The sequence below is a fragment of the Antrostomus carolinensis genome, unplaced genomic scaffold (assembly GCF_000700745.2).
Source record: "Antrostomus carolinensis isolate BGI_N321 unplaced genomic scaffold, ASM70074v2 scaffold1769, whole genome shotgun sequence".
NCBI classification, from domain to species: Eukaryota; Metazoa; Chordata; class Aves; order Caprimulgiformes; family Caprimulgidae; genus Antrostomus; species Antrostomus carolinensis.
In genome coordinates, this window is record NW_010337674.1 from 2,255 (window position 1) to 18,093 (window position 15,839).

The window sequence follows — 15,839 nt, forward strand, 5'->3', positions numbered from 1 at the left end:
ATTAAATTGATTTTTCTTCCCCAAGTTAAGTCTGTTTTGCCCGTGACCATAACTGGTGAGTGAGCCGTCCCTGTCCTTCATTCCTAATCCCGTGCCCCTTTGTTGTGACTCCAATCCCATATCATCAGGTCGGGGGAGGGAGTGCAGGACCACGTGGTCCTACTGAGGGTCAAACCACCACACCCATCTACTCTGTGAAACTGAAAGTTTTTTCCTTCAAGGCAGCCCCAGCCTCAGCTTTGCCCTTTCCTAACACATGCCGGCACGCACACACCAGTGTATCCTCTTATAGTTTTGTATTCAACATGAAACTGGGCCTATTACTCACTTGTCCTGGTTTTGCTAGGATAGAGTTAATTTTCTTCTTAGTAGCTAGAATAGCTGTGTTTTGGTTTCAGTGTAGGATTTCTTATGAGAAGAGTGTTGATAAAAGCACTAATGTTATTAGTTGCTGCTGGAGCTCAAGGCCAAGGTTAACAGCTGCATTAGGACTGGGAGGGAGAAGGGTAGTAAATAGCAAAACCCAAAACTGGCATTTGGATGTGCCAATGAGATATTCCATATCATATCACGTCATGTCAGGCTATTAACCAGGGTTGACTGGAAGATGGGGGTATTCTCTTGGGTTTCGGTTTTGGGACTGTCTCTGCTATGGGATCACTAGCTGGCACAGGCTGGGCATTGGTCGGCGGGTGGTGAGCAATTTCACTGTGTATCACTCATTTGTATATTGTTATTACTGTTGTTGTTATTATAATTTTATTTTAGTAAATAGTATTTATATCAACCCGTGAGTTTCTTTGCCCTTTTCCTTCCAATTCTCTCCCTACTCCCTGGGAAAAGCGGGGGGAGGGTGAGAGAGAAGGCTGTGTTTGGCTGCAAGGTGCAAGCCAAAAGGGTGAATCCACCCAAAGCACGACAACGCTTTTGAACTCTTCCTCCTTATACCCAGTAACTGTTAAAAATGCCACTGCTTTTCTTGTGCCACCACCAGGAGTACTACCACACTTCCTTTTTGCTTCCTTCACATGTTGAACTCAGGTCCAAATCTTATTTTGTTCCACCTAGCTCTTACTAGAATCTGACCTCTGCCTTTTTCCTGTCAAAATTAATATCCAAACCTTGTGACCTCATGTTTGACTTCCAAGAGCTCCTTTTCTTTGGCCCTCACTTGAGCCCTTTCTCAAGATAACACATCACACTTCTGCCAAGACCATCTTCCTTGCGAGTGACAAATGCCATTATTGTATAATATACCTTGTTTTCTACAGCATCAAGGCATAGCTTATGCCCTTCCAGATCCTTCAGAAACATTTTTCCTTGCTGATTTTCCCCTGGTTTTACTGCTTCACAGTTCACTTATTTGAAAAACAAGCAAGCTAGCTAGAGGCCAAGGATACCTTTTATTGTTTGTGTTATAGTTGTGAACTTTTTGTCCTTATTTTTCTCATATCACATTTGTTCAGTCTCTCAAGCTGAAAACTCTTTGAAGAAGTAGCTGTGTCTTGCAAGATGGCTTTTTTTGACATTGTAAATGCTCTGCAATGGGAGTGATGCAAAAAATTACAACAAAAACAGACATAATTTTGACAGGTTTTGATGCTTTTCTTCTTGATGTTATTAAAAGGAGTACTATATCATTTTAAACCTTATTTTCAAGTCAAGAAATTAGGAAAATGGTATTAGTAGAACTCAGATGGCAGGAAGGTTTGGGAATATGCTCTTTATCTGATTTCATCCACATCACTGCATCGATACATTGGCTAAAGTTCCAAAACCCTGAGAAATTCTGCTAAGGAGACTAGAACCAGAGGTCTGAAGACAGGAAAACAAGCACATACACTGTCAGTTTTATGATCTATTTTTATACAAGTATAGCAGAATTTATAGAAAAAAAAAAATCTACAGAAAAAGTTCCGCTAGGAGGACCTAAGGGAAGTCTTTACAAGAAAAAGAAGAATTTATGAGAGGGTTTTCTGTTATTGTTCTTAGTGTTTGTTCACTTGTTTTTCAGTTACTATTTCCAGATTTCCTCAGATGTGAGATAAGCTGCTGCCTATCCGTTTCAACTCGGAGTGTCCCCAGTACACAAAGTAGTAGTCTGCCATTATTATTAACCATAATGTTATTAGTGCAGCCTCTAATGAGAAACGCATATCCCAGGTGTGCATTAATAAAACAGGTAGCAAATGTCAAATTCTCCCTAATTTCATCAATAAATAGATACATTCAGAGGTGTGTGGCGCTCACTTTATTTCCTGGCCACAACAACATGATGAGAGTCATAAAAGACAATTACCCCACGTCACCTGTGAAGACTTACTCTACGTTGGCTCCAGTGGGCATTATGTATTAGGTTAAATGCAATCACAGAGTACCAGATCAAAGTAAAAAGTACAGATCAGGTACTACTCATAAAGAAAGCAGGCTCCTAACAATCTGAGATCAATGCCCTTGAAAAATAAAGTTAATTGTTTGTTCCTTCTGAGACGTCAGTCAAAGGAGTATATCCTTAGACTTCAGCAGATTTCTGATCAGCCAGTCACTTCTTGTTTTAAAAAGAGTGTCTCTTTGCTCTGGATCTAGCTTGGGTCCACTACATGGAGTCTATTTTGCCACTGAGGGTGTTGCCAAATTGTATGTAGCACTTCTGCCTCAGTGCAAGGAAATCACACTAACCTCTTAGATGTCCTCAAAATATCAATGTGAAGGTTTCCCCCACTTACATATGTCTAATCTTCCTCTGAGACTGGTAGGTATATTTTGCATCCGTCAGTGAGAATGCTGTAAAGTATATATTGAGCTGGTTTCCAGCTGTGTTTGTTTAGGTAGGAATATTTTCTGCCGCATGCAGCACAGGCAGCTATTTGAGATGCTTGTTGGAATTTTCTTTTGATCTAGCTTCCCTGTATATGGTTCTTCTGTAAATACTTTCAGAATTCATTGTCTTTTTATGCTAAGGTGCTTTTTAGCATGTCTCAGAGAAGGATTCTGTAGATGAGTAACTATGAAACTTAAAATAGCAGGAGACGTTGCATTGAGATGAGCTGAATAAACTTCTTTTCCAACAAAAAATATATTCCCTAGCTTTGTAAATTGTCACAGCAAAAATTTCTGTAAAAATTTGAAAAATATTTGTTTTAAAATGCAGATTCTCTTTCACCAAAAATAATCCTCTAATTTTAATGTAGTATTCATTGAAGTGTTTTTTTAAATAAAATATTTAATGTAATTATATATAATTATTATAAATGAAATATAATTAAAAAATAAATTATAATTAACTTTATATAGAATAGATGTTTTGTTTGGAATCAATAGAGATGTTGGTCTGAATCCAGAATCTAATTCACTAAAATATAAATATCTTAAAATTATGTTAGGTCAATATAAAGAATGTTTCTGATTTTGTTTGAAACAGTTGTCCAGTGCTGAATGAGCTGGAGCTCCCAGGGTCCACTAGATGTCTTTCTTTGACTTATTCTCCTTTTCTGCCAACCACTCTGTCTGCATGTGTTAGGAACTATTTTTAGCTTTAAATTAAATAGCAAAAGAACTACATGTATTTAATGCCATATCATTTGTGGACTCTTATCTATAATTAATTCATTTAAAAGCTTGTGACAATTTACTCTGCTGTTACACTGCTTCTATATGTGTTGCATCCTACGTATTTAAGGACATATTTCTACCTTGGACTCCATCTTTAATTGCTTACTATGAATGGCTAAGAAGATCACTAGAGTGTATAATAATGTTGATAAAAAATTGTACACCTCTGGGAATCCTGCTTAATGTCACAAACTTATCTCTGCCGTATTCTTTTTCTCTCACTTTAGGTTGTTTGGGATATTTCCATTTTGTCTCAAAATAGATTGTAACCTCTTCCAAATACAACCTTTTTCTTCTGGTGTCTGCAATCTAGAATAATGGGGCACTCATCCTTGATTGGGACATCTTGGTAGTGCTGTAATATACTTATTGTCAGATAGGTTTTCATACAGTATACTAAAATTAATTTTAAAATAAAATAAAATAATGGCATTCAGAGGTGAAAATCTGAATTTTTTAGCAGTGAAAAAGCTGTATTGTATTTCTAAAGGAAAAACGAGTGCTTATGCTCATATAGAATGTGACTCGCTCCGTTTAGATGAGGGTTTTTTTAAACCCTTATTAGGTTTAAATAGGTTTAGGTTTAACTTGTAAGTTCATCACCTACAAGTTACTTTCTTTTGCAATATGTTGTAGCCCTTTCTGTTTCCCCTACTTTGCTGCCCCTGCAGCAGACTTCTCATGCTGTCCCTAGGTCCACTCAATAGCCTGAACTCACTCAGGAGGGCAAAAGAAGGAGTTCTCCAAACTGGGCTGTAATGTGACTCAGAAAATACACAACAGCAACTTTTCCAGGTAGTGCAGCCTGAACCTCTGCTGAATCTGGGTCCTAACCCACATTTCACCGAGGATGGTGGATTGGATGAGGATTAACACGTATGTAGAGCCTTACGCACTCTGCTTACACAGTAGCTCTGAGAAGTTTTTTAAGAGCTGGATTAGGCAATGGACAGCAGATGAATTACTGCTGCCATGCCCCCATAAAAATTTGAGTATGCCCATGATGGTCTCCTTTTGTACTCTAAGAGAGCAGAAGGATATGCAATTTCTGGCTAGAATTGAGTATTGTGTTTTAAAAAAGCTTTTTTTCTTTTTTTTAATTTAAGGAGAGTCTAATTGGTATGAGTAAGAGAATACAAATGACAGAGAGATACTTTTTACTAAGGCCTATAGTGACAGGACAAGGGGCAACAACTTTAAAGTGAAAGAGGGTAGATTTAGTTTGGATATAAGGAAGAAATTTTTTATGATGAGGATGGTGAGACACTGGCACAGGTTGCCCAGGGAGTTGTGGATGCCCCATCATTCCAATTGTTCAAGGTCCAGCTGGACGGGGCTTTGAGCACCCTGATTTAATAGATGTCCCTGCCTATGGTTAGGGGATTGCACTAGATGATCTGTAAAGGCCCTTTCTAACCCAAACCATTTAATTTTTTCTTGAGTTTTTGTTAGACTGCTTTTTATTTGCTTGGCGCTTTTTTTTTCCTTTTATTTTTTTTTTTTTTTAGCCTAGCTTTTTGGCTTTTAAAAAAAAAAAAAAAAAAATCATCCTCTTATTTGCCCATTGGACTCATCACTGTGGTTTCTTGAGGGTAAATTTTGTCATGGAAGGATGATTACGTGCTTTTCGAAACAAGTTAATTTGATGTAACAATACTGTAACTGTTGCTAAATCTTCCAGAGAGATTCTGTAGCATATCCACATTAAGTGCAATAACCAATCCATGTCTGTATTTGAGTAGTAGCTAACTGTACTTTATTTTGTATAATGCATTTGTTCTATTTTAAAATTAGTAAAAATTATCTGAGAAAAAGGTAGATTTGCTCTATCGAAGATAAAACATTTTTATTGGCAATGAAATATTGTGAATTTCTATCTAAGTGCTAATATAATTTCACAAATGTGTTGAATCATGTTATCATGAGGAACAGGGGATTCTTTATCTGTGAAAGGTCTAGTCAAGAGAGACCTAACATTAAATGGAGCTAATATACAATTTCCTATAATTTGGAGTTTAACCATATTGCTATTATAGGTGGGCAAGGAAGAATTTTGTGATACCAAGCCTGAAATCATTTAAGCAGGAATGTAAATCAGTTGTGTGCTTCAGTTACCAAATGTTGATAGAATTGGCTATGGTAGATTGTTGTTTTTTAATTACCGCTGCTCTGTAATGTTGTTGTGTTACCAGGTTCCAAGAAGGAAAACAGTATAGTATGGCAGTTTGCTATGCCAAATGACCACAGCTACTGCCAAGTATAAATACTACCAGGAGTGCCTTCTTCTATAGGATGATAACCACATCCCTAAAGTAATGAATGCCACACTTCCCTATATGTATTTATGTTTGGATAATTTATTTAAATAATGTTCCTTGTACATGCTTTATGGCCTTCTGCCTTTTGCTACACAAATTTTAGCTTATATTGCAGACTGTGCAAGTCATTTGGCAAATGTAATTTCCATCCCTGCATACTAATCGATTTCTTCGCAAACACCTGCCATCAGTTATGATAATAAAAATGCCATTCTAAATTGAAAAGGGGCCAAATGGAGCTTCCTAAGGAAATGACTTAAGTGTCTTTCAATGCCTTTAATGTACTAATGTTCTTGTAGTGCCAACACTTTTTTTTTTTTAGCATTTGCATTTTATATAATTTTATTCTATTACATCATTTTTCTGTCTAAATGGTTCCTCATAACCATTGCTACGAAGTAGTTCATAGCGAGATTCGAGAGGAATTTGTGTATTTCCTCTCTCATGGGATTAAATCTTGCAACTTCACATAGTCAAAATTCCTTAGCACAGATCTGATTGGAGCTTCTATTATAATTATTAAACAATTGTATTGTTTCCTATAATATCACTGGGAAAATATTGTAAAGTTGGTGGGTACTTTGCCCTTGGACTGCATGCCAGTTTCTTCTGAAAATATAAGCCTATATTTAGCAGCCAGATTGCAAGTAGTGTTTGAATTATCCAGGGTCGCTTTATGGCTCCTTCCATCCCAGGAAATAACTTCCCAGCAACAGTCTTTGCCAGAACCTAATAATTTTCAGCTCTGCTGGGTCTTAGCTCAGCTCAGAAATGTCTCATTGGCTTTCAGCTGTATTGTCATCTCCCCCAAAAATGTCCTTTGCATTATTTGTGAGGAAACAATCAATTTTGCTGATTTCTTCACATTTTCATTTTTTCTTAGCTCTAGCTGCCCAAGCGTATGCGCTAAAGGAAGAGAACGATAGTCTTCGGTGGCAGCTGGATGCTTACAGGAATGAAGTGGAGCTCCTGAAACAGGAGAAAGGACAGCTCTTTCGAACAGAAGAAAGCCTTACGAAGGATCAGCAGCTGCAGTTCCTGCAGCAGACAATGCAAGGCATGCAGCAGGTATTGCTATGGAAGAAAAGCATGGGTCTTCTTTTTGGGGAAAGTGGTACCATGAGGCTATGCCCTACTCAAGACTATTAGCCATGAGGGTCCTGATTTCTTTTCAGAGTCAAAATCTTACAAATTTTAGATAGGGTAAAGCAGGAGAGTATTTAGGGAGGTATTTAGGGATAGTCATTTTGGGAATTCATAAACTGTAAACCTATCAGTAATTCAAGAAAATTCTTTATACATGTTTATTTAGAAACAAATTACTTTGGTACATCCCCTCTTGCTCTCCTCACTTAATGCAATTGGCCCTGATTCTGCAAAAAAAGTTCAAGAAAGTTTGTCCAGTGTGGCATAGCCAGTGCTCTGTGGTGCCTTTGTTCGCATTCATCTGCATCTTTAGATGCATCTCCACTTCTCAGCTTTGTCTTTTTTTCTGCTGACTGTTGAGGATGACTGAGATTTCTCCAGCTTGTCCAAACTGCCCTCCTGCTAACTTGCAAGTGAATAGCAACATCAGTGCTATTTCCTGAGCTTTTATCATTTATGCTGACCCATAGGATGTAACCTTTCCATTCAGGCAATTTTTAAGTGCAACAACAAAGCTTTTTCCTCTGACATCTGTCTGAGAGAAACTGCAATGTGTCCCTGCAGGGGGGTTCAGTTTATCTTATCCATTCTCCCTTATTTGTCAGTATACTCCTAACATTGTGCTGGGCAAGTCTTGGCAAACACATTCAGAGTGCTCCTACTGCTTCATCTGACACTTCCATTAACACATAAGCAGCTCTCATTCAACATACATGTGTATAACTTCATTTCTGCCTAGGTGCGTGTATTCAGCTGCTTACATGACAGAACGTAAGGCTAGTGGCTCACCATGACGCTGGACTGGATTCCCATCTAGCATGGAGCTTCTTAAGATGTCACTGCAGAGGTTAATTTTGCCTCCATCATCTGTGCCTTGAAGCAGCACGTGCACACTATCACATCTGGTTACTAGGTTCCAGAAGGAGACAAGTTATACCCACTTCCAGATTGTATCAAGCTGTTTTTTAATGACAAAAACCAGGAGACATTTTAATTTACTTAGGAGCTGCCTACTTGGATTAGGAGTTGCATTGCTATCACGGTACCTGTTGAATCCAAGAAGTATACAAATCCCACCTAACAGCAAATAGCAGAGTACAAGACAAGCCTACACATGTGTTTATATGAACATAAACCTCTTCAAAACCTGCAGAGTATTATCACATTAGGATGATTTATGGTATAGTGGAGTAATTCTGAACAAAATATTTTAAAAAATATAAAATAAATAATTGACCATTCAGGAATAAAATCTTTCCTGAATTTAGGAATAAAGTCATTAATCAGAAATATTTGAGATTTCAGTACACTTTAGATATGCTTCAGGTCTATTAATGATCTTTTCCTTATATAAATGGATACTTAAATATCACTGGCTTCATTAAATTTAACTGCATATATAAATACTGTGCTAAATTTCAGCCTAGTGCTAATTCTCCATTAAAATCAGTGAAAAGTGGGCACAAAATACTACTAAATCAAAATGCTAGAGCCCTAATGCTCATTTTGCATTATTATAATTTCCTACCTGGGGTCTGGATGAAGGATAATCAAGTCTGTAGAATATAAATAGATTTGTATTGTAACTTCAAGCAAATGTTAATAATGCAAGTCAATAACAGAGAGTGACTTACTTATCTCTCTGTTCAGCTAGCAATGGACACTGTAGTCTATTCCTCTGAGAGTTTCTATGTTCAGCACAATTTTGCTGTGAGGTTCTGAATTTTTCTAGTTTGCCATCTCGGGGTCAGACCTACTAACTCCCAATGGGATATAATTAGAGATGGCCCAGGGAGCTGGAGAAGACATTACAGATAATCCAGTCTGACAATACGCTGAGGAGGGCAGCAACACAGAAGCATGGGAGGTGGAGTTCAGAATATTTGGTGACAAATTATCAGTCAATTAAGGAGCTGGATGATGTCTTTGGATTTCAGTGATTAGCCATAGTCATGACATCCCATAATCTTTGTGCTTTTGGTGGAGTTCATGCATGAATATTTAGAAATAAACCTTTGATTTAGGTAGACTCTGTTTTATCTCAGCTTGGTTTTATAATTGTTGAGAGATGACAACCTTAGCTGAAATCCATTGGTGTAGCAGGTGCTCAGCATCTATGGAAATCAGTCTCTCTATGAAATATTAAACATATAACCAGGACTTGAGTAGTAATAATTTAACAACAAGACCTGTATTCCCTTTTATCTTTTTGTATATACTAAAATTAATTTCAGACAAAGTAAACTGAATGCCACTGAATTCCTGAACCCTACATATATGTCAGCATTAAAAAAATTTATTCCTCCTCCTTTCCTCTTCATTCTCCTCTGCTTTTTCATACACCTCTTTCTCTTCTAACTTTGAAAACTAGAGAGCAAGTGATTTGAGCTGTAGTTCAAAAAGCATATTTATCTGAGAAAAAATTGATGCATTTTCAGAATTAATAAATTTTTTTTGTAAACATATTTGGTGCCAAACAATAGCACAAAACATAGGATCAATGTATTTTTAATGTACTTCTACCACCTGGACATTTTTCAGGATTCTTTCCCACCTTTGCAGGACTTATGAAATGAATGTTTATTTTCTCTTCCATCACTCCTACTGATCTGAAATAGCATCAGCAAAATCTCACAGATGTTTGCTTATGAAGTATACTTCATGGGCAGTAGTAGCAACCTGCTTATTTAGTGTGTCTAAAAAAGGAAAATCCTTTGGACTAATGGCATTGAACTTATATGGGTTTTAGTCAACTTCCTCCATGAAGCTGTGTCACAGTTTAATTTCATACCCACTGTGAGATCTCAAACAAATGGAAATAATGTCTTGTATCCATGGTAACAAATGAGATACACTTTACCTGATTCTGAGATGGAAATTGAATTAACTTGTCACTGCTGCATAGGTGGTATTGCCTTCAATTTATTTCTATGTGAGAATATACATACCAAGTAGATCACTTTTCGAATGGCTCTGTTTTTCCGGCAATGTTTGGTATTCTCTAACAAAGTCTGTGATCACAAGAAATGATGTTTTAGTTGTGCTATTTTTACAATTCTTCACAGCACAGCTGTAAGAATTTTTTAAATCTTGTCTCTCTGTTTGAAGTGTTTTACCAGATACATGCCTATAAGTAATGCAGAAAATATTACCTAGTAGTGTTAATGCTTGCCATTATAAGACTCAGTTTTCAGTGGGTATATAATTTCTTCAAATTTTAACCATCTGGGTTAGCATATTCCATGTGGAGTAGCAAGCAAAATTAATTTGAAAAAAATTATCATCAAAGTGTTTCAGCCATTCCAAGAACAAAGTGTGAAAACTATGCTTTTCTTGTTTGTTGTCCACCAAAGAAAATTCTTGAGGAAACGCACTTACCACCTTCATGCTTTGAAACAAGAACTCAGAATTTGACAGTGAGTTGCTATTGAATTAATGATGTGGTTTCCATATCTTTTATAAAATCTGCCTGAAATTGATAGCATTACAAGACTTTGAAAAATGTCAGCTTGCCACATAGGAGATGGCACTCATTAGCATGTATCCAAGTAAATTTCAAATTTTTACTGGTCATCTGGGGTTGTTCCTGAACCAACTCCATAGCACAGGCATTGGTGCAATGTTTTACTTCTCAAGTTAGTCTTAAGTCTACACAGCACACCTCCTTTAGCATGGCTCTCTCACTGAATGACTTAGTTCCACCTTTTCATCAGGCTTAACTGGCCAAGGTATGGGACCATACTTGTGTAGCTGTACTGAGTCCTGAACTGGTTCAGTTGCCAATAGACTGGTAATTCTGCATGGTACTTCACTGCACCATGTAAATGTATGATAATGTTCTTTCCTCTCACAACTCCCTGAGCATGATGGGCTGAATTTAAACTCCTGCAGGCAAGGATGTCATGCAGAAATCCTCATTTAAACCATGCTTACACCTATGTTTTCTCCAGGAAAAGTACACAAGCACCTACAGTTTTGCAGTTGTGAATGCCAGGGTTTGAATCTAGGATGTTTAAGAGGCATCTCATTGCCCCGGTCCCCTTAAGGGACCGATTCGTTAGCTGAGCTCAGGTTCATACTCTTAACACATAGTGACACCACAAGCTCACCCTTGTTGGTGGTGATGCATAGAAGCCTAGCCATGGGGTTACTGCAGGAGCAGGGAATGCGCGGGGGTGCCTCTCCTAAAATTAGTGCTCGAGCTGGAAAGCAAGAACAGGAACAGTTGTGGATGGTAGGTGTAGAGCTGACATAAAGGCTGGTACAGTGCTGTGGGTGTCACCGGCTCTGTTAGCAGGAGACTGAACATTTTCTGGCCCTGTTGATGACCCATATGGGTGTCACTCTGCTGCAGCCTGATGGAAGTCCTCTTTTGTCTTGTCTTCTTTTTTGCCCCAAAGAATATCAGTTTAACTCAAATAGTAATGCAGATTGTGAACCTAAGCACTCAGAAGCCAGGAACTGCCAGAACTACTGCCTGTGTATTTTGCTTTGTATACCTCAGAGACCCTTCCCCATTTGATAGTGCAGACAGAGTACACAGTTAATCATGACCTATTCAATACCTCCCTGTCCTTGCTGTTCAATATGCAACTCGAGATCTTACTGCAAAGGCCACATTGCTCCTGACATTTCCTACCTACTGAGGACTAGCTTTTGCAGTTCACTAATCATTTAGCATGTAAAATAAATAGCATCTCCGACTTAAACACCTTTTTTTAAAGGGCTCTGATAAATGCCAGGTGACTAGCAATCATTTCAGGCTTTCAGTGTTCAAGGAAGGTATGAGAGTTTCACTGGGCTAGCCTTTGGCTAGCAGCCAACACAGCCATCCACCCACTCCCACCCACCCCCAGGGGATAAGGGAGAGGATTGGGGGATAAGGAGGCTTGTAGGTTGAGATAAGAACAGTTTAGTAATAGAAATAAAACTTAAAATAATACTAATATTAAAATAGTAGTGATAATGACAACAGTAACAAAATAGACAAAAGAATGATACCCAAGGCTATTGCTCACCCCCCGCTGACCAAGCCAGGCCTGTTCCCAGGTAACGATCCCAGAGGAACAACAATCCTGAACTGAAACCACAATCCCAGAAGAACAAGAGCCCGAGCGAAAGCCAGAGAGAGCTAAAAGAGGAAGAGACCCTCACTAATATACTGGACATGACATGATATGATATGGAATATCCCATTGGCGTATCTAAATGTCAATTTAGCTTATTAATTTAAATATTCCTCAGCCCCCTTAAATCTTGTGCTTGTGGACTAACAGAATACAAAGTCCTTCACTTCCAGCAACAAAAATGCAAACACTGGTATGTTATCAGTGTCTCTCTCATAACAAGTCCCAGGCTGAAAAGCAAAACTCAGCACTATTCTAACTACTGAAAAAGAAATCCAGCTCTGTTTCACCTAAAAACCAGGACAGAGGGACACTTTGGTCTGTAATATGCCTGACTATTGTGGTTGGTAGGGTGAGAAGAGCTGCTGGAGTGCATCGTGGCTCCCTCCTTACACTCATTGCTCCCTCGAAAGAGGGTAACAAGGGTTGTGGAGTGCACACAGCTTCCACAGTACAGTCACTGGGAGCCTAAATAGGACACTTTTGTCCAAGTCAGATGGCACAAGGGTTTTCTCTCAGCTTTTTAAGCAAGATCATATATTTCTAATGTATAGTAACTATTCTGAGTAGAAAAGCCAGACATAGCTAGCCTTGGTCTCACTGTGCTGCCTTTGAAATGAATTGGATTTCTACCATTCCCAGCCACCAGAGCAAGGCTAGTCTATTTTCAGATGTCCTCACTGAGCTAGCAGAATTTTTTTCTACAAGCAAAAATGGCATTGCTCAGGTCCTTCCTCTCCTATCCTATATGAAAAATAGGTTTTTTTCTCATACAAGTAATGGAAGAATTGACTATTCCCATGGTTCACTCTCTTTCAGTGGGAGCAGGGAGGAAAAGTACATTTCTGTCCAGGAGGTTTCAACAGCTGGTAGAATAGGGCATCGTGAGACTTTTTTTCCACATTACTCTTATAACCAATCTACCACCTATTAAATTCCAATAAGCCTGAAATGGTGTTTAGGTCTGCAGCTCTCAGGTCCTTCACAGATGTTGTTAAGTGTCATAGCCATTCTTTTCTCTCACATACAAACTTACTGAAATGTTGGAAGTCACAGACACATATGCTGTTGACTGAAAACTGATGAATCTGCTGCCATGTGAGTGCCATGACCATTATAACAACGATTTACCTTTAAGTATCAAGTCTTTAGAAGCTGTTTAGCACTGAAATTAACATAATTGTTGAATAGATAGAGTATGTTAGGGCTATATTAATAAATGTAGCCTCTTTTTTTGTCCACCTACCTCTTGCTTACCAAACATCTATTCAGCATATAACCTACCCAATGTACTTATGCACAACTATAACCTGACTCTTCTCCAAATGCAGTATTAAAGAGAAGAGTAAATAAAAGAGATAAAAAAACATTGCCCCTTGTATTTGTGTTTTACCTGCTGAATAAACAGACCAGAGTAATTAAGTTGGAAATGTTATTTGTTACTACTCTTGCAGTATGAATTATGGTTAGATCTTTCTGTTTTCCTATAAAAGTGGTACTGGAGTGGTAATAGCAATATTGATCAACACTGATAATTTTATAGGGAATTGATACAAGATAAGTGTGAGGGACTGGACCCAGTGTCCAGATGTTCACTTCCAGGGATGTCTCTTTTTTCTCTCTGTGGTGGATATTTGGAAACTGGTTAAGAAATATGTCTGCTCCCAGGACAAAGAGAAATGTTCCCATCAGTATTACCTTTGTTTCCTTGTGCTTTTCAGGGCTCTGTACATCATTGTCCACATTCAAACTTCTAGAAAATACTTACTCTCTCTGATTATATTAAAAAAAAAAAAAAAAAAAAAAAAAAAAAAAAAAAGAGCAGCTGGCAATTAAGTGCTAATTATTTACCAGATCTCAGACAAGCCAAATGGGTTCTTCTCTGTGTTTAACAAGCTTTCCTTATTGAAAGTAGTGTTTAATTTCCCACTTCTGCCACCACCACTTCAGCAATATTAGGGAAGCGTAAATAAATGCCCACAGATGCTTTAAGCACCATATTATCAATAGCTGTTCTCCTGGTAGGATGGTGGAGGGTAGTGTCTTTTTGCCTGCCACCACTGGTAAAGCTAAACTGAGATTAGCAGCAAGAATAAACACTGGAGAGAAATAATTGGGTGCATACATTTATTTAATATATGAAATAAATCAACTAATATCTTCATTAACATGCTTGTGTAGTCTAGTGGTGGTGAAGAACAGATCTCACAAGTTTTATAGTCCAGTGATCTTACATGAATCCTTTAAAAGATCCTAAATACTAGCATTGGGTTGCTGAGTACGTAGTTTCCAAATGTGTTTGATGCTATCATTGCTAGGAACTCTGCTTCCACTACTAGGAATGGTGTTTCAATGGGAATTACACTGGGTAAATTGATTCTCTTCCCTAATGTCATTTTTCTAATTAAAATACGTCAGATGTTTTCATTCTCCTTCAAAATAAATAAGGTATTTCTTATTGGATAGGAAATCAAAATTTAAAAAAATCTAATTTGGTTTGTTGAGAAACAGCATGAGGTCTCACGCTCATTTACAGTCCTGTGAAAGAAGAGATGGGATCATACAGTTCAAGTGGCATTACCTGGTGAGGAGGTATCCATAATGGAAGCTTGGAGAAGATACAGTTGCTATGAATGGATGGTCATGTCTTCTTTTGAGTGTGCATCATAGCAGGTGCTAACTGGTTGCCTTATAGGACAGATATGAGGGTAAAGGGAACATGATGCTCATCTGGGATCAGTCCTCTTCCTTTGATCAGGATCAGAGCAAACTGTAAGCCCACCTGTTCACTCACCTGTTACCAGTAAAGTCAAGGGCTATGTAATATGCCAGTCACCTCATTTAGCAAAAGTAGGAGGGATTTATTTTGCTTGAGGAGTAAGAGATTGTGTCGGGTTTAGGGTGGGGCATTTTTGGTAGTGGGGGAAGGGACTACCTTGTGAGAAGCTTTGTGAAAGCTCCCCTGGCTCCCAGGCCTATTCCCCCAGCCCAGGCTGAGCCCATTAGCAATAGGGAAATGCCTCTGCAAATCCATATTTCTGAGGTGAAGGACTGTCTTGAAAAGAAGAAGGTGGAGAGAACCGGGAGGAGAGGCCGTTGACCTGAACAAAAGAGACCGTGGGCCTAAACAAAGAGAGAGCTTCGTTGCCAGGAGGAAGGAGGAGGAGGGGATGACAGAGAACCTCAGACACCCAATTCAACATGCATGGTCCTACTGTGGGTTAAACCACCACAGAGATATACTTAAAAATTACTCGGCAAAGCAAAGCTGTAGGCTGAAACTTAAGCCATTCATTGTGCCATCCATGTTCTCCTTTTATCTGCTGTCCACCCCTAACACTGCCTCTTGTAGTTGGTGTGGTTGAATTCCTATGCCTCATAGAAACAAAAGACATTGAGAACTAATTATCTGATATCTATTAGGTATTCTTTAGAACCATAGAAGAACATAGGTCAGAAAGTACGTCTGGATGTCACATACACTATCCCTCTGCTCAAAGCAGGGACAGCTCTAGAGTTGTCTCAGTTTTGCTCAGGACCTTGTCCAGCTATGTTCTCAGTACCTCTGAGGATGGAGAGTTCACAGCTTCTCTGAGCCCTTGTTCAAGTGGTTGACCACTCTCACTGTGGAGTATTT

General features: G+C 38.4%; 1 protein-coding gene across 1 annotated transcript in view; it reads left to right on the plus strand.

The window, feature by feature from the left end:
* LOC104530598 (ecto-NOX disulfide-thiol exchanger 1-like) overlaps positions 1-15,839 on the plus strand; it is a 52,399-nt gene that overhangs the window by 412 nt on the left and 36,148 nt on the right. Inside the window, exon 2 of the mRNA XM_029086799.1 lies at positions 6,814-6,998. Coding sequence (XP_028942632.1) covers positions 6,814-6,998 — 185 coding nt within the window. The remainder of the gene's footprint in view (positions 1-6,813; positions 6,999-15,839) is intronic.